This window comes from Papio anubis, chromosome 9 (genome assembly GCF_008728515.1).
Source record: "Papio anubis isolate 15944 chromosome 9, Panubis1.0, whole genome shotgun sequence".
Taxonomy (NCBI): domain Eukaryota; kingdom Metazoa; phylum Chordata; class Mammalia; order Primates; family Cercopithecidae; genus Papio; species Papio anubis.
Window position 1 is genome coordinate 99,201,042 of NC_044984.1, and position 24,598 is coordinate 99,225,639.

The 24,598-nt window shown below is 35.5% G+C and overlaps 1 protein-coding gene across 6 annotated transcripts in view; it reads right to left on the reverse strand.

Moving 5' to 3' along the window:
- Positions 1-24,598, reverse strand: part of SLC41A2 (solute carrier family 41 member 2) — a 139,347-nt gene that overhangs the window by 24,762 nt on the left and 89,987 nt on the right. For 5 of the 6 annotated variants that reach the window (XM_021922840.2, XM_021922838.2, XM_031650711.1 and 2 more), the window contains 2 exons: positions 16,833-16,964; positions 15,139-15,287 (listed from right to left, as the gene is read on the reverse strand). In XM_021922840.2, the coding sequence (XP_021778532.1) occupies positions 15,139-15,287; positions 16,833-16,964 (281 nt within the window). Of the gene's footprint in view, positions 1-13,089; positions 13,629-15,138; positions 15,288-16,832; positions 16,965-24,598 lie in introns of those variants that run through there. The other variant, XM_031650712.1, reaches the window with a different exon arrangement.

The window sequence follows — 24,598 nt, forward strand, 5'->3', positions numbered from 1 at the left end:
GGCAAATCTAGCCCTATATGGCCCACAAGATGGGAATAATTTCAGTTTTTAACATTTAAAAAAACAAAGGAAGAATATTGCTTTGTGACACATGAACATTATATAAATTTCAAATTTCAGTATCCATAAACAAAGTTTTATTGGGACATAGCCATGCTTATGTAGTTACATAACATCTATGACTACTTTTGCACTATTATGGCAGAGTTGAGTACTTGTGACAAAGACTATATGGCCTAAAGGCCTAAAATATTTACTATCTGGCCCTTTACAGAAAAAGTTTGTGACCCCTACCCTAGAGTACAGGAATTCTTCCTGTCACTTCCCATTACCAAATAATGGAATTAACCAGATTGTTCTCAGTCCTTTTACTTATCTCCTGTGATTGGGGAGGTGGATCATAAGCTTTGGAGTAATATAAGTCTAAGCTCAAATCTTATTTACCACTTAACTACTACAGTTGTCCCTCTATATCCATGGAGATTGGTTTCAGGACTTCCTGCAGATAGCAAAATCCATGGATATAAAAATCTGCAGACACTGAAGTCCCTTATATAAAATGGCACAGTATTTGCATATAACCTACACATGTCCTCCTGTATACTTTAAATCATCTTTAGATTACTCATATAATACCTAATATAATGCCAACACATCACTTCACTCATGAGGATTCAATGTAGTGTGAAACAAATTCAAGTTTTGGTTTTTGGAACTCTGTGGAATTTTTTTCCTGAATATTTTTGATCCAAGTTTAGTTGAATACACATATATATATATGGAACTCACGGATGTTGAGGGCTGACTGTGTATTACTTTGGGCAAATTTTTTAAGTTTTCAGTTTTCTCAGATTTTTCACTTGGAAAGTAGGGGAGATGATATACATCTCAGAGGACTGCTGAAGGATTAATGAGATAATGTAAATAAAATACATATTGTCTAGTTGTTAATAAACACTTAATATTTCTTCATATTCTCCTTCTAAATAAAGTATTTAAAAACAGGGCTTGTCAAATGGGGAAAAAAGAATGAGCCTGATCACCTACCAGTTAGTTTTCAAATTAGAAGGCACAAGCTATTATTTCCTACATTATATTAGTTCTTATGCTGGCAGAAGTTAGTTATCAAACTTAATTTACTTTTAAAAAACCTTTTATGCCTATCTTTGTACTTGCTATAATCATACAATATGTAGTTTGTGTCTGGCTTCTTTTGATTAACCTTATGTTTGTGAGATTTACTACATTGTTGTATGGAGTTGTAGATCATTCATTATCCCTGATGTATATGGTATAATAGTACTTCACTGTGAAGCTTTACTTTCTTTTCTTAAATTTTCATTTTCATTTTTAAGAGATGGGGTATTACTATGTTGCCCAGGGTGGTCTTGAACTCCTGAGCTCAAGCAATCTGTCCGCCTCAGCCTTCTAAAATGCTGAGATTACAGGCGTCAGCCACCAAGCTCAGCCTATTTACTTTCAATCATAAAATTAAAATCTCTTTTTCTCTCTGTCTCCGTAGAGACTGGGTCTCCATGTGTCTTAAAAAATATAAAATGTCTTAAACTCCCAGCCTCAAGCGATTCTCCCACCTCAGTCTCCCAAAATGCTGGGATTTTAGGTATGAACCACCATGACCTGCCAAATGTAAAGTTTAGCATTCTAAACTGGCTATGATGTTAAAATACCTACAGTCATGCTCCAAATAATTACATTTCTGTTAACAATGGACCACATAGATGATGGTGGTTCTGTAAGATTACAATACCGTACTTTTACTGCACTGTTTCTAAGTTTAGATATTATATCCCCATTGTTAAGCAACATATCACTGTAGTCGTTCATAGAATATTTTATTACACTTGTTGAGAATGTAATTTTACTTTTTAAAAATATACTTTCAAATTGTTTATGGGTGTAAGTTTAATCTCTCCAACTGATCTGTTACCTCTTTCAGATAGAGAACCTTGTCAGGTGCTTCCCTATTACTCATACAAAGTACACTTAATATATCTAATTTAATGAATACTTATTTATATCTAACATAGAAAACAGCGTGATGACATTCCTGGAGCATTCAAAGAATAAGACATAGTTATTGCTTTCAATGGGATATCAGAATTGAAATGAAGAAACATAACTGAAATGCCTTAAATAATTCACAAATAATACGAAACCATATTCATTTTATAAATATTTATGTGCCAAGCAGAGGGTTGGGTGCTGAAGCTTCAGTGATGAATAAAACAGAATCCCTGGATGAGCCTGAACTGGCCACATCCTCTGCTATCCTCTGGAAAATGAAAGAGACTTTGACAGAGCTAAAAAGTAACAATTCATCAGAAAACACAAACGGAGGTTCTTCAGCATACCTTCAGAAGCAGATGATCTGGGGGAATTGACTATTAACCTAAGATTCTCAGAACAAAGAGATGATTACACAAAGTAGACAGATTCCACCCATGACCATTAGAACAAAATTTTTCTATATCACACTCCTTTGCATTCCTGTCTTTACAGATTCTCTCTCTTGTACAATTCCTGGCTCTTTCTTCCTATGTAGAAATTAGTTTCTTTAATGCCAATCCAGGAACAGATTAATTGTTCTGCAGAACTATTAAGCCAATCCAAGGATACGACTCCCCAGTAGCCTCGGATGGATTATGTCTCATTAGAGTCCTTTCTGGGAAAACAGTAACTAGTGGAACAAATGCCTAAAAATATCAACCTCATCAACAGGACAGTCAACTGGACAATTCGAATTGACAATTCAAAATTGTCCATGAAGATTTACCTCTCACTTTGGCTGATACAGTAAATAACACAGTCCAAGCCCTAGGGGAACAATTTAATTTCCTTAACTCAAATAGTTATAGTTAATTGTTACAGCTATAGATAATACAATGGTGTTGTATTTTCTCTTGGGCAACCTAAAACATTGCTAACACTTCACGCTATACCTGAACTAACATTACAGATGAAACGAAGCAATCTATATTTAAGCTAAAAAGGAAAAAAAAAAAAGGCAGCCAAGCTACCTGGAGAAACATACAGACTTGTTTTCTTGGTCGGGCCTCAAAAATCTTATGTCTTGGTACTGATGTGCCTTCTTGTCCCTTCTTAAAATATTTCTCATTATTTTTGTTTGTCTTACAGTCACTTAATGCTTATTGTCCAGTCTCAAATGCTTTTGCACAGCTATTGTCTCAGCAGATGGTTCAACAAATGATTCAAAGATAAAAAGAATATAAAATCATGCTGATTGACACTTAAACTGAAAAGAGTTCTTTACACTGAAATCTCATCTTTAAGGAGAATCAACAGCAGAGTTGAATGTCTGGATAATTCTTAATTATTTCTCCTGAGTGAAGAGCAAAAGTGAGAACTAAGAATAAAAAAGTTTCTACACTCCTTGGAAAAGACTGATTGTTCTTTAGTCACAGTAACAAGTAGCCACCAAAACTGGTTTTAAATTCATTCAATCAATAAACGTGCCTCATTGAACATGCTTTAGAAGTTAGCCAATCAATGATAGTCCTTGTTCCTGAAGTAGCCAATTAGGAACTAATCCATTCCAATAAACATACCCCTGAGGGCCAACGGTCATACCCAAGTAATCATACTTCTACAGATGACATTAGTCCAAACATGCTTTTGAACATTTGCCAGTTCCTGAAGCCATGCTTCTCTAAAACCCTACAGAAGATCAATAGTTGGCTCTGCTTGTGCCTGATCCCAGTATAACTCCGTTACAATAGTAAGTAAAAATTCAGCTTTGTCTTTTTATTTCAGATACTGAGTGACGGTCTCACCATCCTTTGATACCCTTTAAGCTTCCCTTTTAATAAATGCAAAAATCTTTGGAAACGTTTTGCTTTAATACATTTTCCTAGATAGTACAAAAATATAATTTAATTACCTTTGTTATGCTGAACTAATACGGATGTTTAACTTTCAAATTAAAAAGTAGTATTACGCTAATATCTATTCCTAAAAATAGTTAAACATTTTCAATTACAGAATCATTCAGGTCAGTGTTTTTTTTTGGGGGGTGTGGGGGGTGAATACTCTAGGGTCACAAATCAACCCAGATTTTATTCCAGCAAATTTCCTGAGTAATTATTTTTATGCTTTTCAATTAAGTGGTTTCACTCGGTTATGTTATAAGATTTTTTTGTAGATGATGTGAAAATTCCACTAAATCATATCTGCAATGTCAGCAGGATTCAGAGCACAAGAAGCAATGTCCTAAGCAGAATACTTCAGAAAAGATGGCTCAGCTTCCCTGGTTCCACCTTCACCCTCATCAGGCTTGACAAGACCGAAAAGAGCTCTCTTTCCCAATGCCTCGCTACACAGGATTCAAGCATGCTGTGCTTCCAATAAGGCAGACAGTCATTTCATCTTCTGTGCATCACTGGCCTGGAGCCCAAGCATACCTCTCTAAAGAATTAACCATAAATATGGATTTAGAAAGGTGTCTCAATTTGAGACCTTACAACCCAAGCTGTAATAGCATAATCACACTACAACATAACACAAATGCAATCACGAGGCTGTTAAAAAATCATCTCAAAAATTCACCTGCTTCAAATTCTTATCTTAAGGTAACCACATTGATCAACTCCAAAAGTTAAAGTACCTGTTTTTACAGCTAGAAAAAAAATTCTAGGAACTATAGGTCTTCCCTTCACATCTCCTTTATCATTCTCTTTATACTTCTCCTTCAACCCAAGCTGACAGACAGAGAAACCAATTAAGAGACAGAGGCAGAACAGTCACATAGAAAAAATAAAGAGATCCTACTTTCAGTTAGAATCTGGTAGAATTAAGTCCTGAGGAGTGAGAAGAAATGTGAAGATTAAGTAACCTGTTTAAATCTCCTGGTTGCTTAGGTTTATCCTTTGAGATGCCATCTGGGAACAGGGTTTGAATTAGCATCATGATTTAAAAAAAAAAAAAGACATAACCACATCATGTAATGAGGGCCTACTGTGTGTCAAGTATTTAAATATTATAACTGCTGTGCAAAAAGGAAGCCTTATTATTTTATATGCAAAGAAAATAAGACTCCAAGGAATAAAGTAACTTGCCTGAGGCTAAGCTAATTAACTTGCTCAGCTACTGGGTGGTTATCCTGGGATTCCAATTATAGTCATGTTGTTACCATATGGCTACATTCTTCCTTATCTAGAAGAGTGACTCCAAAGAATGGAGTAAGGTATCAGAATCAAGGTAGAGACTCTTAATGCTGGTTTCATAGGTTCTGATTGCTCCACTGCCACCCTCAGAGAGTCACCATCCCAGTAATCCACAGCTATTGATGATGATGATGTTGATAATAAAAAAATAAGACAATAATGATGAAAATAATAGCACCTTAAATGCATTATTTCATCCTTATAACAACCCACAAGGTTGGTCTAGTCTTAGCCCCTTTCTACAGGTGGGAAACACAGTGCCTGAGCAGTGACTGCCTAAGCTGATGCAGGTAGTTGATGGTGGAAGCCAGAGCCCAAGCCCTATCAATTATCTCACACTGCATCAGATGAATGTGTCAGATCTCTCAAGTTTGTTGGGAGTGGAAAAATAGTTGAAAATCACCATTCTATAGAATAAACTAAACTCTTTATCGTCTGTTCTTTAAGCTCCTTGATGATCTTGCTACAACCTGTAATTTCTAACCTTATTTTTCATCACTCCTTTTAACTCCCGGAAATTTCTTGCTGTTTTCCATAAATACCCTGAGTTTTTTCTCATTTGCCTAATGCTACTCCTTTTAGCTGAAATGGCATTTTCTATGGATTCCAACAAAGCAAAATGTTATCCACTATAAAACTTCCCTCCTCACATTGAAAAAACTCTCCCACTATTGAACTTCCATAGTACTTTATCCTTCTCTCAGAAAATTCAGGAGTTATTTATGTGCTTGGAATGGATTCCTACTTGACTTCAGTAGGCATTGATTCCATGTGGATCCTGTGGAATGAATATCCTTCTGGGGCAATATGCCTGGCTGGAAGAAGTTGAAGATCTAATGAAACCAGAGAGAAGAGGCAGCTGTAAATCTTTAGAAGTCCTGAAAACTATGATCCTCAATAAGAGCAAAACAAAGCATCTTTTTTTTTTTTTTTTTTTTTTTTTTTTTTTTGAGACAGACTCTTGCTCTGTTGCACAGGCTAGAGTACAGTGGCATGATCTCGGCTCACTGCAACCTCTGCCTCCTGAGTTCTAAGTGATTCTCCTGCCTCAGCCTCCACAGTAGCTGAGATTACAGACATGCACCACCACGCCCAGCTAATTTTGTATTTTTAGTAGAGGTGGGGTTTCACCATGTTGACCAGGCTAGTCTCGAACTCGTGAACTTAGGTGATCCACCTGCCTTGGCCTCCCAAAATGCTGGGATTACAGGTGTGAGCCTCGCGCCCAGCCCCAAACCTATTCTTATAAAACACAGTGGTTAGGAATGTAGACTTGAGCCAGTCTCCATCTTGCTGTGTGGACTTGGACAAATCACTTAACTTCTATGCCAACTGCCTCATCTGTGAACAGGAAATGAAAACAGAACCTTCCTTACTGGGCTGTTGTGAGGACTCAATCAGTTCATATACATAAAGTGCCTAGAACAGTGCACGGCTCATGATAAATACTATACAAATATTTGCCATTATTATTTCTGAAACTCATATGTGGATTGGAAAAGTGGCTCCAGTTGCAAGAGGGGAACTGTTAGAGATCAAAAACTTTCAGAAGAAACAATTTAGATGAAGCATATAAAATGGCTTATCTATAACTGAAGCAGTACCATTTTCCTCTAAAAAGTTATAGATCAAGAGAAGATATAAGTGAACACTATAAAATAATAAATCAAATGATGGCAGAAATAGGAGAATATACACTTTCTAGGTAAAGTACAGAGACAACAGAACCAAGGAGTCCATCTGGAAACCTGAAGGAGATTGTTTTAGGTCAAACAAATTTAAAACTTGATAGCTTCTAACTTAACAGATGAATTTAAAATTAGCTATTTAGACTTGGAATACAATTGTTTTCAGGAAAACAATGTTTTAAGTATTGCCTGGGTTTTCTGGTTAATCCATAAAAGCCAATTTAACTTAATATTAGTCTAGTAGTAACAACAGATGATTTTAATATTAATAGAGTATTTTAATTACCAGACTGTTTTAATATTAACATATATTTTACTAGTCATGTACAACAATGGTTTTGTAACACATCATCTGTACTGTAGGAATGGCAACTCATAAAATCATATATCATGAATGCAGGAAGGGATTTGAGTGACAGCTAGGGTCACTCAAATAATTAAGGTGGGTCACTCAAATAATTAAGGTGGCAAGCATAAACCATTACTTAGCTGGGCAAACTAGGAAGTATAGTTTGCCCAGCTAAGTAATGGTTTATGCTTGTCACCTTAATTATTAACAGCTCCCCATTAATTAAATCACAGAGGAAATTAAGTCACAGAGAGTGTTGTGACTTAGCAAAAGTCATAGAGTTAAGAAGAGACTCATATTAGAACCCAGAAATACTTATTCCTAGGTCCAGGAGTCTTCCTATTAGACTGCATGGACTCACCAGTGTGAAGACAATGATGAAGACTATGATGGTCAGGATTCAGGGCACCTGTACACATGAGATACAGAATCTGTGGGAGTAAAGCTCTCCTTATCCCAGAGGGACTTTCTGGGTTCAAGGGCTGAGGGATTTAGGGGATCCTTGCTTGTGTATCTAAGGCTGGTCAATTTCCTTTTTTACTGTCCCTACTTGTGGCTTCTTGCTCAACACCTCCCTGGAATGGGAAAAGTTATGGGGGATATAAGGAATTTAGTTTGGGATGTGTTGAGTGTGAGATGTCTCTTCAACATTTAACTGGAGATGTAGAACAGGAGTCCAGACTGGAGATATCAGTCTGAAAGTAAGCAATGAAAGCGTGGTATGTGAAGCTTGGGGCAGTCATCAGAGAATAAGAAGAGTTCTGCAGTAAAGAACAGGGGCCAAAAGGAAGGTAAGTGGTAAAGAAGCGAGAAGGGGCTCAGGGAATTGAATAGCCAGCTGTAACACTGAGGGAAAGAAAAAAATGAGGCCGATGACAATAAACATGATAAACTGCAGCTACTACCATTATTGGAAACTTACTATGTTCCAGGCACTCTACCAATATATATATTATCTTAGCCCTCATTTCTAGCCTCTGATGTAGGGGAAAAATAAGGTTACAAGAGGTTAAGAAACCTGACTACGAATACAAAATAAGTAGCAAAGCAGAAATTCAGACTCAAGGGTGACTCTGAAGACTCTGATCTTTCTACAATGCTCTGCTTACTGGGAGCTTATCTTTTCCCCTTCGTATGTGATGTATGGATGACAGACAGTCTGGCTTATATTTTTCTTATGTGGAAAAATTTATTTTTATGTCTTTGTAGTTAAGATAATATTGAATCATGTGAACATGACTTCAGAATGAGGATACTGTCAATGCTCCTTCTGGTAAGTATGTAGAGGTCACTGGCTGTATTTCTGCTCCAAGCATGTTCTACTGGATGAGCAATGGAACATGTTTGCTCTTAATCTGCACTATTAGTATTGTAGGTATATTCATATTACAAACACATGTTCAACAACCAGAAGCTTTGATTATTTATAAAACAGAAATACTTATTAGGAAGTTTATTAGTTAATATGCTGATTATAAGTTTTGTCATGAGGGGCATTTATCTGTGCTTGGGCTTTGCTGAGAACAAGTATTTTTTTCTTGAGAATATGAATCTGTTGGAAAATATGAGATGGTGCAATTTGCATGTATGTATAAAATTCAAAAACAAGTATTGCCTACTGAAAGTAATAGCAAAAACTAATGAGACTTCTGTTTTTAAAATTATATTAATAAGAAGTATGAACATTACTATTTTGCCAGGCCCAGTTTTATATTTGTTGATATTGAGTTTCTCAGTGGTTAAAACTTATATTGTCTGATCTCCTCCCTCCAAAAAGAATCTATTAAAGCACCTTCAAAGAATGAAAGTTATGCATAGGCACAAAATTTAATTTATTCTGAAGTTACAGAAGAAAAAGACTGTATTGTTACAAGGAAGTAAGTCTTGGGCTCTTCTTTAGCTGTTTCATGCATTTCAATCTAATCTACAGCTAAGAGAAGATTCTTAAGGGCAGGGACAATCTTTTTTATTTCTTTTGTACAGTGACTAGCACAGTAGTTGGCACACTATATGTACTATATACTTGATACAATCCTGATATTTATAATTCTCAACTTTATGTATTGAGAATTTGTTGTCATTCTACCCTTTAAAGGAAACATTTGTTTCTCCCATGTGAAAACACAGATATAGCCAAAAACAAAGTTTTTCTACAACTAAACTTTCAAAATAAATTTCCCATGGAATTTGGTGCTGTTAGAATTTTAGTAGAGTTCTTAATAATCTGATTTTCTGTAAGAAACAATAATTGCCTAAAATAGAGAATTCAACATTTCATTTAGAAATAGTTTTAATTCATTGTTTACTAATTATATTAACAAATACCTTGTTGGAATTCAATAGAATAGGGCTATTGAATTTAAGGGCTAGAGAAGTCTCATTTTTCTTTTCCCACCGGGATATTTTACAGCAGAAAACATATTTATATACTTCATATTTACATAATCATCATAATAAAACAGAAAACTATAATAGTAAAATAAAAGGGGTTATTGTTTTTAATCAAATGAGTAAAATAGTGGATTATAAGGATAATGAGATTTGAATAGTAATAGACTTATTTACATTTGTGATCACTTATCTAATTATAGTCTTTTTTTCTCCTTTTTCAGTTTTTCTTTTTTTTTTTTTGTGAGACAGAGTCTTGCTCTGTCACCCAAGCTGGAGTGCAGTGGTGTGATCTTGGCTCACTGCAACCTCCGCCTCCCGGGTTCAAGAGATTCTCCTGCCTCAGCCTCCTGAGTAGCTGGGATTATAGGCATGCACCACCATGCCTGCTAATTTTTTTGTATTTTTAGTAGAGATGGGGTTTCACTATGTTGTTCAGGCTGGTCTTGAACTCCTGACCTCGTGATCCACCCGCCTCAGCCTCCCAAAGTGCTGGGACTACAGGCGTGAGCCACGGCGCCTAGCCTCCTCTTTCAGTTTTTCTAGGGGCAGTCTTTTTGCCTCTTGTAGGATATGTCATCCGACAAGATGACATGTTTATGTTTTTGTTTTTTCATAGACAGAGGATATATATTTAGGATTTCTAACACAAAGGGGAACAACTAATAGAAGCCTTAAATTAAACAGTGAAACAAACCAAAATGTACTGCTCTTCCTTCTTTGCTCAAGAGATTGTCAGTATGCTTATTTAATTGAGAGTTTTCTTTGTACCTCCTCAGGTTTATTATGCTGTCAAGGGACTAGTCTTTGAAGAATACTGTAGGGCGTAAGACAAACAAACAGAAAACCCTGAAAATGACAGTAAGATTCCCTTTGTTACATCTTAAAAGGAAGGCTAACAATGCCCATCCTAACTTGGAATCCTATATTATGCTTTTGAGTTCGTAAGTTAACAGGCTTTGAGCAGTCAATGGAGCATCCAAATAAGTAGATGTGAAGGCTGGGAAAATCACTGCTTAGAGAGAAAGAACCCAATAAACATGTCAAAATTTGTAGAGGAAAGTATACTCTGCTTCTGTGAAATCAAAGCTGTGGGTTCAATGTGCTAGTTTGACATAAATTAAAAACTTATATTCTAAAACAAACAATAGTGCCTTAAGCACAGCTGGTAGTCTTATAAAAGCTGACTGATGGTATAAAAGGTATAATGGATCAGATGGTTAGCTAGGTACCAACCCATCCTTACTGTTGAAGAAAAATAAACTCAAAAAGCCATGTGATTGGAGGTATGTCAAATAGGAATGTCTCTTAGCACATTACTGTGGTCTTGACACGGTCTAGCTACTCTGATTGCTCTCGGGGACTAGGCAAGAACACGAATAGAGTATAACCCATCACATCTTCTGACTGTGGTCCAGTGGCCTAAACATCGCATAACAAAACCATATTTGATAGCTTCCTTCTAATTGCAAGACACATAATAAATACCCCTAAACAATGTAATTTGTGACTTATAAGTAGTTTTTCTTAAATTTAAAAAATAATTTCAAAACATGGGAGCTAGTGTGTGCCAAGGGCAAAATAAGAAACTAACTCAGCCATTCCAATGCCAGAGAATTTCAAATTTAAGTTGACTTTTTACTTTTCATTTGAAGTAAGAAATACCCATTCAGCTACAAGACCAAAATTGAGAGATGATATACTCTGAAAAAAAATCTTATACTAACATCTAAAATTTGAAAGTTTTATTTTAAAAAGTCCTTATTAAGGAAAACTTCAAGCATATACAAAAGTAGAATCGTACAAATTAACCCCACTCACTGTCAGGAACCATCACTGAGCTTCATCTATTATCAACTCATGATCAGTTTTACCCCGACACTTCTGCTTCCCAAGAAATCAAGTTATTTCATCTCCAAACATCTCAGGAAAACCTTACAGTTTTAACTGATCACTATTAGAAGTTGTGGGATTGTGTTTCATTTTTTATTGCTTTTATTTCGGATATCTATGTCAGTGAAAGAGAGGAAACTGGTGTTTATTGAAGACAAGGAAAATAAAAATCTAGATTTTTTTAGTTCTTCTGTGATTTTCCATACTTAAATAGTTATAAAATTTTCTCCTCCTTCCACTGAAGGAGATGAAGCTGGCAAGATATAGTCATTTAGTTTTAACAAGCATTAATTGAGCACTAGGGACAGGGCTGGGTGCTGGAGATACAAAAATGAGTGAAACAAAGAACCTATCTCTAGAATGGGTGAGACAGACACAATAAATATTATAGATAACATCAATATAATATGGAAAATGCTAGGATAATGGTATTCACAGGGTACTTTGGGAAATAGAGAATAAGGCAATTCAGAGAAAATCAGATATTCAAGAAAGGCTTCCAGGAAGAGATGATATCTGAGTAAATGCAAAAGTGTTGCAAATGATTGTTACTATGTCATTATAATAAGTGCAATATGAAGGTTCCTTCAAATAGATTTCCTTCATTTAGTGGGTTGGGGAATTAGCAGGGAGGCTCCTCAAAGAGTATACTGTTGAAGAGTATAAAACAACATTAATTTATAAAAACAGCCACTATATCATGTCCTGTGGGGAATACCAAAGGGAAAGGCATGGTCTCAACCCTCAAGAAGGTAGGAATGTAGATGGGGAGAAATTCAGCATGCATTGGAAAACTGCACTATAGAATATCCAATCAAATTAGAGAGTTTAGGGATGAGAAGAGTGGCATGAACTGAAGTATTTGAATAAGAGCTTGGACCAAGGTTGTGAATATATATTCAACCTAGATCAAAAAAGGAAGACAATCTAGTAAGGAATATTAAAAAGGAAGTTCTAAGTGGTCAAAGATTCTTTGTCTTTAAGGAGTTATTTCGTCCTTCTGTTCATCTTTGGACTGACTGCAGCCAGGTGGGGAAGGTCAAGGTCTTTTACCCAAACCTTAAAGAGGTGTGTGTGCATGTGCTTATGTGTATACTAGTGTCAGAACATGTAGATTTAATCTAAGAATTTACAACCTATTCTAAGCTATTCCATTAGAAAATGCACAATATCAGGCTGCAAATGCAAAGATCTACTCTGGCGGATATCTGATTCTTGGGGGAAAAATGAAAAGCAAAGCCCATAAAAATTAAAGTTATAAAAGACACATAAGAAAATTCAATCAACAGTATAGTTTCCAGTTGTCATTCTGAACCAGTGACACACCATTTATAATACTATCTTTTTCTTTTTTTTTTTTGAGATGGAGTCTCGCTCTGTCACCCAGGCTAGAGTGCAGTGGTGTGATCTCGGCTCACTGCAACCTCTACCTCTTGGGTTCAAGGGATTCTCCTGCCTCAGCCTCCCGAGTAGCTGGGGCTACAGGCGTGTGACACCACGCCTGGCTAATTTTTTATTTTTAGTAGAGATGGAGTTTCACCATCTTGGCCAGGGTGGTCTTGAACTCCTGACCTTGTGATCCACCCACCTCGGCCTCCCAAAGTGCTGGGATTACAGGCGTGAGCCACCGCACCTGGCCTATAATACTATCTTTAATAACAACAACAATAGCATCAGATAACACTTACATGGCATCTACTATAAACACGCTTTATATAAGTAACTCATTTAATCCTCAAAGCAGCCTGTCTGGTAGATAGTACAACCTCTCCCATTTTACAGAGGCGGTAACTAAGACACAGAGAGACTAATAATTACTCTTTTCTCAATTCTAGTTATTCAACTTTCACTGGTGAGAATTTAGATCAGAGGTTTAAAAGGCATGTAGGTACACAGTGGATATATGTTGAAACTTTTTAATGAACTAGAAAAATTACTTATATCCTTCACTGACTTAAGTGAAATGCTGCATGATAGTATGTTGGCACAGAACCATAAACATAAATGTCAAATAATCCATGAGGCTAAGAGGTAGAGTTGCAAATAGGAATATGCTCCAGCAATGGCTTATTTATCAGCAATTCAAACACTAGTTTCTGAATATTTCCCCTGGGATTGAAGAATAAATCTTTTTCACAATCGTTACACAGAGAACAGCATCAAACATATATGACAATAAATGACCATATAATATACAGCAATAAAACTAGCCATTTGCTATAAGTTTTGTCCCTACTGAACAGTAGAAAAACATTACTCCCCAGGTAGAGGTACTTGCTTTTTCTTTCAAACTCTGAAAGCACTTCATATAGAGCTAAACTCAGTACTTACATTATAGTACATTATAATTCTTTGTTCATGTAGTGGCCTTCCCACTAGACTATGAGACCTGAGTACGGAGTCTGAACTTATTCCTCCTGGGATTTAAAAGCCATCCCTCTATCTAGGAGCATGAAAGTTTACTGAATGAATAAATTAATTAATTATTCAATAGGTGACTGTCAGTAAAATCTAAGGCACTATGAAGCATAATAGACAAGCTAAAAATGTCAAGTTGTAAGGGTTTTGTTATTTTAAGAATAGATTCTAATTTCCCTTGTATTTAAGGCCTTTTCTACACCAGCCTTAATCAACCTTCTTAACCTTATCTTGTCTGTTAGATCCTAGATATGAATTATTGTACCTTGCACAAGCCCTGTGCTTTCTCACCTCTGTGTTTTAACTCAGTAATCTCCAAAAAGTTTTAGATTATGCAGCTCTCTCAGTATAAAATATTTGGTATACTTATTTAACATTGTGCTAAAATATATTTATTACTAAGCAAACACAAAAATAGAAGAAAAACGATACTTTAAATAAATGAAGTTTTAATCTTTTCTTCCTCCACATGATGCATTGCTCTGTGTGTATCCCACTTTGAAAATCGCTGATTTATATCAAAAAAACAAATCTCATAGCATTTTGTGAGAATTAAATGAATCAATACATATAAAGCACTTATAATGCTTCTGAGCATATAGGAAACACTATAAATGCCAACTAATTTCATTATCATCATTATCATCAATGTAGTTTCTTTTCAGTGGAATAATGTCTACATACCTACCTTCTAGCCTCATTCCTACATGCCAAACTCCTTGAAAGTCAAATGATAAATGTTATCTCTTCAAAGAACTATTTGAATCCATCTCTTAAGGGATTAGGACTTATCTCACTGAGGAAGGTACCAAATCTACAAAGTTTAGCAAGGAGCCATGCCCAGGAAGCCAAAATAAAACTAGAACCATTGGTAAAAATTAAAGATGGGTTTATGGAAAATGATGCAAATGCAAAGAGATATGATTATTAGCCCCATGGGAAAGAAAATACAAGAAAAGTAAATATAAGTCATAGTGAAATTAACTGACTCTATAATAAACAATGTTTACATGGGCCTAATAATATAAATATTGATGACTAACAAAAAATTGTTTATTGGTTTTAAGAAGATCAAGTCAATATGAAGATGTTCAGTCGATTTTTGAGATGGTAAAATATGTCATGTGTTTTTAGATTTCCATAGTTGTACTTTTACAGCAGTCTCAGCATAAAAGAGGTTTCAAGAAGTTTTAACTCTTACCTGTAGCACAGCAGCAAATAAATATACTACTATGAAGATTATAGTTAAAGAAGTATGACCACTTTTCATCAAATGAATAGTGTAGAGGAAAATTAAATGTCCAGGAATCACTAAAAGCAGCAGAACTTGAGCAGACTTATTATTTACTCCTGTAATATAAAATGTAAAAGTAATTAAAACGAAATTATATTTTGGTTAATAATAGGTCATAGTTATTAAAATTTGAGGATTACTTTCTAGTTACTATACTTCATACTATCATATGAAATTTGATTGCCAAAAATAAATTTGAAGTAGTTACAATTCATTTCATTCTCTGAAATTTCCACTATATATGTTAATTAAATGAAAGGTGGTTGATAAAAACTTGCTATGAAGAACATCGGTCACACTTTAATATCTATCATAAAAATAGAGGGAAGACAAAAGAGAAAATATAAAGTTCTTAAAGTACAAGAATGTTTTAGTTTTACTAATTTCTTTAGACTTCTATCGCTGGTATTAAAAGGGTAGCCATTTCTGATCTGCATTCATAGGTCAATAATTGCCAGGCACTGTGGCTCACACCTGTAATCCTAGAGCTTTAGGAGGCCAAGGTGGGAGGATTGCTTGAGGCCAGGAGTTCAAGACCAGCCTGGGCAACATAGTGAGACCTCATCTCTACAAAAAATAAAAAAATAAAAAATTAGCCAAGCAAGGTGGCTCGTGCCTGTAGTCCCAGCTACTCAAAAGGCTGAGGTGGGAGGATCACCTGAGCCAGGAGTTTGAGGTGCAGTGAGCTGTGATGGTACGCTACTCTCCAGCCTGGGCAACAGAGCAAAGCCCTGTCTTAACAACAACAAAATTTTTTTTTTTAAAACAAAAGTCAATAATCACACTTATTTTCATCAGGGAAAAAAAATATATAAGAATTGTGAGGTTTAGGCCAGGCACGGTGGCTCAAGCCTGTAATCCCAGCACTTTGGGAGGCCAAGACGGGCGGATCACAAGGTCAGCAGATCGAGACAATCCTGGCTAACCCGGTGAAACCCCGTCTCTACTAAAAAATATAAAAAACTAGCCGGGCGAGGTGGCAGGCGCCTGTAGTCCTAGCTACTCAGGAGGCTGAGGCAGGAGAATGGCGTAAACCCGGGAGGCGGAGCTTGCAGTGAGCTGAGATCCGGCCACTGGACTCCAGCCTGGGCAACAGAGCGAGACTCCATCTCAAAAAAAAAAAAAGAATTGTGAGGTTTAAAATTATGGTCTTAGTTTTTTGGTAATCGTGTGCCTTTGTTTTTTCATAGTCACATAAATAATGCATCGTCCTTGAAACCGAGGTTATCCCTTCTCATCTGGTTTGTTTGAGATCAAGTTGCCTACATTTAGAAAGGCCAAAATAATAATATAGATAAGATAGTACATCTGCCTCCCCAAATCACCTGGCAATGATTCTTTTGTCTTTCACAAAATAAGGTTTCTCTTTCACAACTAATAAGCAAGATATCTCAGAAACAGGCATCAAAGAAACATTATACAAAGATCCTCAGCAACTGTAGAATTGATACACATGCCTTTTCATTCACTGGGATTAGCTCTCAGAAATAGGAAAGTTCAGCAACTCTCACAAAACACATATTCAATAAATGTTGCCTGCCTATAATCTTAGAGAGCAATAGGCCTTGATCTAAAATATGCAAAAATCCATAAGCACATACCTGGACCAAAGAAAGTTCTAAATGGGTAGTAACAACCTTTGGGTTCATCAGGCAATTCTCCTGGAATGCTATGTAAATGGAGGTAGGTAGAAATCCTGCTAGCCTGAATGGCCACCAAATTACCACCAATACCTGAAACACAAGGAAAAACAAAGTAGCAATCCTCATATTTTAAACAACTTGCATAAATTCAACGAAAAGCAACCCTCTTCATGTAACATGATGGGCCAATACAACAAAATAAAGAGTTCTGAAATGTTGATCTATTTAATGTTTAAGTAGACATTCCAAAGGCATAAAGTGATTGTTAGATAAGATTAATTCATTGTGTTTTCAAACTTGACTGTATGGTATGAAAGCAGACCAGAGCAGGTAATTTTTAAAAATCATTATCAAAACCAAGATATAAAATTAGGTACCAAGATCCTTCACGTTTATCACCTTAATGACAGGGAAGATAAGCTAGACTTACTCAAATAGATAAGGCTAGAAACTTTTCTTCTCAGTTTACTAAAGAAATTGGTACAGAGCCACTGGAAAAAATACTCATTACCCTCTAATATAATCCGAAGCAGAAGAGTTGATGCCAGGATGTGAAATGAATTCCAAAGAGTGGTAAGCCCCTCCAAGGTAAGACAGGATACTCAAATGGTTTCTCCTTTTGCAGAGTATAGGAGAAAGAAGTTAAGCCATAAAAGTGAGTAAGAAGAAAACTGAAAAATTCAAATTCTTAACTGCTGAGGGTAGGACTGCCTAAGATTGAGGAAAGAGCAAGAGAATCTCAAACCCCATCCCATGCCTTTCACTAAGAAACATCAGCAACTGACTGTTGGGAGAAGAGAAAGAGCACAGATAGTTAAACCTTCTAGGCTGCAGGCATATAGCCCTCCAAGCTTCACACTACGCACAGGATAGCCAGAGCATGCCCATAAAGAAAGCTGAGGTTAGTGGTGTGCTGAAGGTAATGATAATAACCACAAACAAAAACCCAGTTCAAGTGCTGACTAGATTGACTCAATCCTCCATCCTAATGATGTAGCAGAAGAAAAGAACTCCTATTTCTAGGCAAAAATATTTATCTCAATCTCCAATGGTCTTGTATATATAATGTCCAGCATTCAATTAAAAAATTAAAAGACAGGGAAAAACAATAAAGAATATAAACCATTGGAGGAATTAAGAAGTCATCAGAGCCAGACCCAGAGATAAATCAGGTTTTGAAACCATCCAACAAGGAATTTAAAATAATTATAATTAATACGTTAAAGGATCTAGTGGAAAAGGTATACAAATATATTAAAAGACAGAGACATAAATTAAAAGTAAAAATATGGAAAAAGATATATCATGCAAACACTAAGAAAAAGAAAGTGAGAGTGACTATATCAATATCAGGAAAAAAAAAGGCATTCTAACAGGGAATATTACCAAGGATGGAGATGAACATTGAACAAAGTTTAAGGTCAAGATGGCCAGTAGTAGTGGCTCCCGCCTGTAACCCCAGCACTTTGGGGGGCCGAGGTGGGCGGATCATGAGGTCAGGAGATCAAGACCATCCTGGCCAACATGGTGAAACCCTATGTCTACTAAAAAAATAGAAAAATTAGCTGGTTGTGGTGGCGTGTGCCAGTAATCCCAGCTACCCTGGAGGCTGAGGCAGGTGAACTGCTTGAACCCCGGAGTTGGAGGTTGCAGTGAGCTGAGATCACACCACTGCACTCCAGCCTGGCAACAGAGTAAGGCTCTGTCTCAAAAAAAAAAAAAAAAAAAAAAAAGTCAAGCCTTCAAAATACATCAAGCAAAAACTGATAAATCTGAGAGGAAAAACAGACAGGTCTGTTTTTACACACAGATTTTACCACTGTATCTCACTCATTGAGTACACATATAGTAAGTCCTCACTTAACGTCATTGATAGATTCTTGGAAACAGACTATAAGCGAAATGACGTACAGCAACTCCTAGAATAGCATCATTCAATGTCATTATATTATAACATTGATGAGAAAAAAGTTGGTTTTGTTATGTATTGTTTCACCTAAAGTCACAGTTTTAAGAACCTATTAACGATGTTAAGTGAGGACTTACTATATTTTAAAAATCAACAATGATATAGAAGACTTTAATAATACTATCAGCCAGTTTAATCTAAATTACATTTATAGAACATACTACCCAAAACAGCAGCATACATTTCACACATGCACTCATGGAACATTAATGAAGACAGACCATATTATAGGCAATAAGACAAGTCTCAATAAATTAGAAATGATTGGAACAAGCAATGTATGCTCTCTTTCCATAACAGAAAAGTAAGATATCTGAGGATTCCCCCAAATATCTGGAAAGTAAACAGTACATTTCTAAAAAACCCATAGTTCAAAGAAGAAAACACAAGGAAATTTGGAAAGTATTTTGAATTTACTACAAATGAAAACATAAAATATTGAGATATGTGGGAGGCACATAAAGCAGTACTTAGCAATCCATAGCATTACTTATATTAGGAAAGAAGAAAGCATGGCCAGGCGCGGTGGCTCAAGCCTGTAATCCCAGCACTTTGGGAGGCCGAGACGGGCGGATCACGAGGTCAGGAGATCGAGACCATCCTGGCTAACAAGGTGAAACCCCGTCTCTACTAAAAAAATACAAAAAAAAATTAGCTGGGCGAGGTGGGCGCCTGTAGTCCCAGCTACTCGGGAGGCTGAGGCAGAGAATGGCCTGAACCCGGGAGGCGGAGCTTGCAGTGAGCTGAGATCCGGCCACTGCACTCCAGCCTGGGCGACAGAGCAAGACTCCATCTCAAAAAAAAAAAAAAAAAAAGAAGAAAGCTTTCATATCAATGATCTAAGGCTCACATCTTAAGAACCAAGAAAAAAAAATTAAACCACAAGAAAGTATAAGGAAGGAATAAAATAAGAACAGAAATCAATGAAATAGAAAATAAAAACAGTAGAGAAAAATAAATGAAACAAAAAGCTGGTTCTTCGAATAGATAAAAAAGAGATAGAAGACACAAATTCCAATATCAAGAATGAAAGAGACATCATCACTATAGACAGTGCGTGCATTAAAAGGATAATATAGGAATATCATAAACTTTAAAAATACTAAACAATTAGCAAATCAAATCCAGCAACACATAAAATGTATATCATAACCAAATTTGATTTATCCTAGGAATGCAAGACTGATTTAATAGCTGGAAAGAAACTAAAGCAACTCAGCACATTAACAAATGAATGCAGGAAAAAATAATATAATTGTATGAATAAATGCAGAATAATTTATACAATTTTATATTTATCATTAACAACTCTTAGCAAACGAGGAATCAAGTAGGACTTCTTTAACTTGATAACCACACACCCACACACACACGAAATCTGAGATATGACAAAGGAGGAACTGCAAATCAATAAATAGTGCTATAGACTTGTAATAAGTAGTGCTAAGATAATTATGGAATATGCCAAAAACCTATGCAATTTGATCCCCACTCTCATATCATGCACAAAAATAAATTCCACATTAATTAAACACATCATGCAAAAGAAAAACATATTAAGTTTTACAAGATGATACAGAATGGATCAAAAAGGATTTTTTAACAAAACAGATAAATTACACACCATAAAGGAAAAAGTTGACAAATCTGACTACAGTGTAATTAAAACCTTCTGTTCATCAAAAGACACCATAGAGAAAGTGGAAAGACAAGCCACAGAGTGGAAGAATTTTTTTTCAACACATATAATTGTCAAAGAACTACTATCCAGAATATATAAAGAACTCCTACATGTAGAGAGAATCAGTAATTGCAGAAATGCGAATAAAAGCATAATAAATATCATTTCATACTCATCAGATTGGTAAAAACTTTTAGCGTAAAAACATCAACTATTTATAATAACGTGGAGCAATGAGAACTCTTACACAAAGCTAGCAAGAATGTCAACTGTTACAATCCCTTTTGAAAACATTTTGGCATTGTGTAATACAGTTGTTGAGGCCAAGCGTAGTGGCTCACACTTGTAATCTCAGCCCTTTGGCAAGCCGAGGCAGGAGGATCACTTGAGCCTTGGAGTTTGAAACCAGCCTGGGTAATATAGTGAAACTTTGTCTCTACTAAAAATAAAAAAAATTAGCTGGGTGTGGTGGTGCACACCTGTAGTTGCAGCTACTCAGAAGGCTGAGGCAGGAGGATGGCTTGAGCCCAAGAGATTAAGGCTGCAGTGAGCCATAGTCATGCCACTGCACTCCAGTCTGGGTGACAGAATAAGGCCCTGTTTTAAGTAAGTAAGTAAGTAAGTACGTAAGTAAGTAAGTAAGTAAGTAAGTAAGTAAGTAAGTAAATAAATAAATAAATAAATAAATAAAGTTGTTGATAGCCATATCCTACAATCTAGCAATTCCACTCTTAGACAAATACTCAAAGAAATGCCTACATAGGTACAACAGTTGGAAGAATGAGCTCTGAAAGAAGTATGAAATCAAGAGAACTTGACATCTTAAATTTATGAAGGACTCCATTTAAATCACACCAAAAACACTGGCGAAGGAGATTTCTGAACAAGAAGAATTAGAGAACAATTGCAACAGGATGTCTGAACCAGGTGCTAAAGGTCGAAAGCTTTGATGATATCAGAGAGAATCAGACAGCAGCAATCCTCTGGCAAGGTCTATTACCCACTATTGATCCAAGTTACCTGGAAGCAAAATAGATTTCCCTCCAAAAAAAAAGTGTGATGAAACTACCTTGTTTTTGTTTTGTTTTTATAATAGGATTATCTGACTTGTGCTAGATTATTAATTCTTTGCTTAATAATTTAGGATGTAATATTTAGGATCCAGTTTCTTACTAAGAAAAAACCCAGCTCTAGCAGCCTCCAAATCTAAGCAGTTTAATCTTGGGTATCCATAAGCATTATACTCAGAAACAAAGATTGAGTAATTTTGTTCAAAGATATTTAGGTCAACATTACCTATATATCACCTATATATTGCCTGATACCTAGTGAAGTTTTGGCATTCACTGAATTCTAATAATGTTAATTTGTTATTGTGGAATAAGAATTTAATATTTTTTAATTGCAGAAAAAATGTAAGTACAGAAACAGGAAAAGCACAAGCTTCCCCCCTTCTAAGCTGAGAGGCTGATCTCTTGTTGTGCCAATGCCAATGACCAAAAATGAAGCAATTTAAACATTATAGTTTTAAGGCTGAAATTATAATGTCTTGATCTTAAACTAAATGTAGCTTCATGATTTCCTCATCACATCTCATTTAGTAAATAAAAAATTCATTAAAGCAAAGCTTAAGATAATTTAAAATGCAGTTCATCATAAAAATTTTAAAATATGTATCCCAGGGAGTTCTGAAAAAATTTATAAAGGAAAATAAATTTCTTTAAAAATGTGTTTAAAAGTCACATGGACCAGACAGAATAATAAGGCACATAAATGCAGAGCTGTGTTCTCTGTAACATTCTGACTGTGGCTCAAACTATGTGGGTTTGAAAATCACCTCAGTCACTTGCTATGATATCACTGATATTTAACTTCTTGGAGCTTCCATTTTCTAATCTGAAAATAAGGATAATTTAATATCTATCTAATAAGGATGCTGAGAGAATTAAATAAAATAATGCATACATGAAAGATGCTTAGCACAGTTTCTGGACATGGCAAAGGCTTAAAAATGTTAAATATTATTATCAATAATAATAAATTTATGTAAATAATGTGATTCTGACTTGGCGTTTTCTTAACTGTAGGTCCTGACATTTTCTGGAGAATTCATCGGTCAGAGGATGTCCAGAAACTGTATTGCTTTTCAATTCACAGACTACTTTGTTTTAAAAAATATATATGAAAGAGAATAAATCATTTAGTGCCCATTCTATTTATTTATTTATTTATTTATTTATTTATTTATTTTTAGAGACAGGGTCTTGTTCTGTCTCACAGGCTGGAGTGCAGTTGCGCCATTATGGCTCACTGCAACGTCGTACTCCTGAGCTCAAGCAATCCTCCTGCCTTGGCCCCCTACATAGCCGGGACTACAGGTATGCATCACCATGCCCAGCTAATTTAAAAAAATATTTTTTTCTTTAGAGATGGGGTCTCACTATGTTGCCCAGGCTAGTCTTGAACTCCTGGGCTCAAGAGATCCTCCTGCCTAGGCCTCCCAAAGCACTGGGATTTAGGCATGAGCCACCAAGCTTGGCTAGCACCCATATTTTAAATAATCAATTAAACAGCCTTCTGTTTACTCAATGAATTTTCCACTAGAAGTTAGAAGTGACTATCTTTTTAAAGTCTGGATTTTTCTAAATCTGAACTTACTTTCTAAAGAAAAGAATAGAGGCTGGTCCAATGGTAGTGGGTTATCAGAACTTATTCACAATAGTGTTGCTACAGTTGGTATACAACTATCAACTGCTAAACTCACTGACGTTAAAAAACAAACAACTAGACAGAACATTGAATAATTAGCATGTATTGGTACTCATCTGATAATAGCATATAAACAAGGCCAATAGTTTATACCTCTAAGTGAGGGTAAATGAAAATGTCTCAGAAATTGAAAGCGGCAAGAATATTTAACTATATAATGCAAGCATTTTCACAAAAAGTTACTGGGTAAACCAATAAGGGGTAAATTAGCAAAAACAGCTTTGTAATCTTTCTCTTTATAGTCACTCAAAAGGAAAAGAATCTAATATCAAAAAACTATACTTAATGCAAAGCAGAAGATTACATTCAGATACGTTTTTCAATGATGGATATTTTCCATAGGAATGCACAAATTGCATTCCTCTTCAGTTACTCTGGGGATTTTCTTGGGGGTAATGTTCTATGTGGTATTTTATTGGATATGGAATGCTTCAGTGCAAAAACAGACAGCATCTGCTATTAAGCCAAAGTATATCTGTTCTACAACTGCAACTTCCCTTAAATTGAGTTTGAAACAAAAAGCTACTAATGATTAATTGTAGCTCTCTTCTAAAACCCACAAATTTGTTGGTAAAACTTTGTAAAACTACTTTTATAATTTATTTGTTGCCATGTAACAGACAAAGATAATGATAATAAATATAAATAAAGTCTTATAAATAAACAGCTTATCACCTTATCACCATTGTAGTCCAGGAAACACAGACATAACTGATGTTATAATTGTACCAAACTAAAAAGAAAATGAATGAGAGACTTCAGAAAGACACTGATATCATTTTTCCAGATAAGGTGAATAAAATTTTTAAGTAAACAACATAATTATTGAAGGGGCTAATTAAAGTTTTAGCCTCTCATGGTTTCATCATGATCATTGGTTATATTTTTAAACTATAACAAAATTATTACCTTAGAATAGTTTTCTTTAATGTCACAAAATGCTTTCTTGCTATAATGACATATACTATGTTTCTACTAAAAGCTAGTCTGTCAACATTTCTTTTAAATTATTTAAAGTCTTTAGGGACTAATTGTGTTATTAAAGCCAGTGGAGAGCATCCAAAGATAGTCTCACATAAATTAAAAGCATTAGTAAAAACAACTTGTCAATACACTAATTAATATGCAAGATTCCTCAGTATCCACAAGACCGAATTTTAAGTGTCTGAGGCTTGAATAAGCTCAGCTGATGAAATAAAGTTTGAAAGTAGGAAGAAATTATCAGTAGGTTCATCTAGGGACTGTTTTAAAATCCAAATTTATGTTTTGTTAAATTTAGAAATATATGTTTCCAGTAAATGTTTA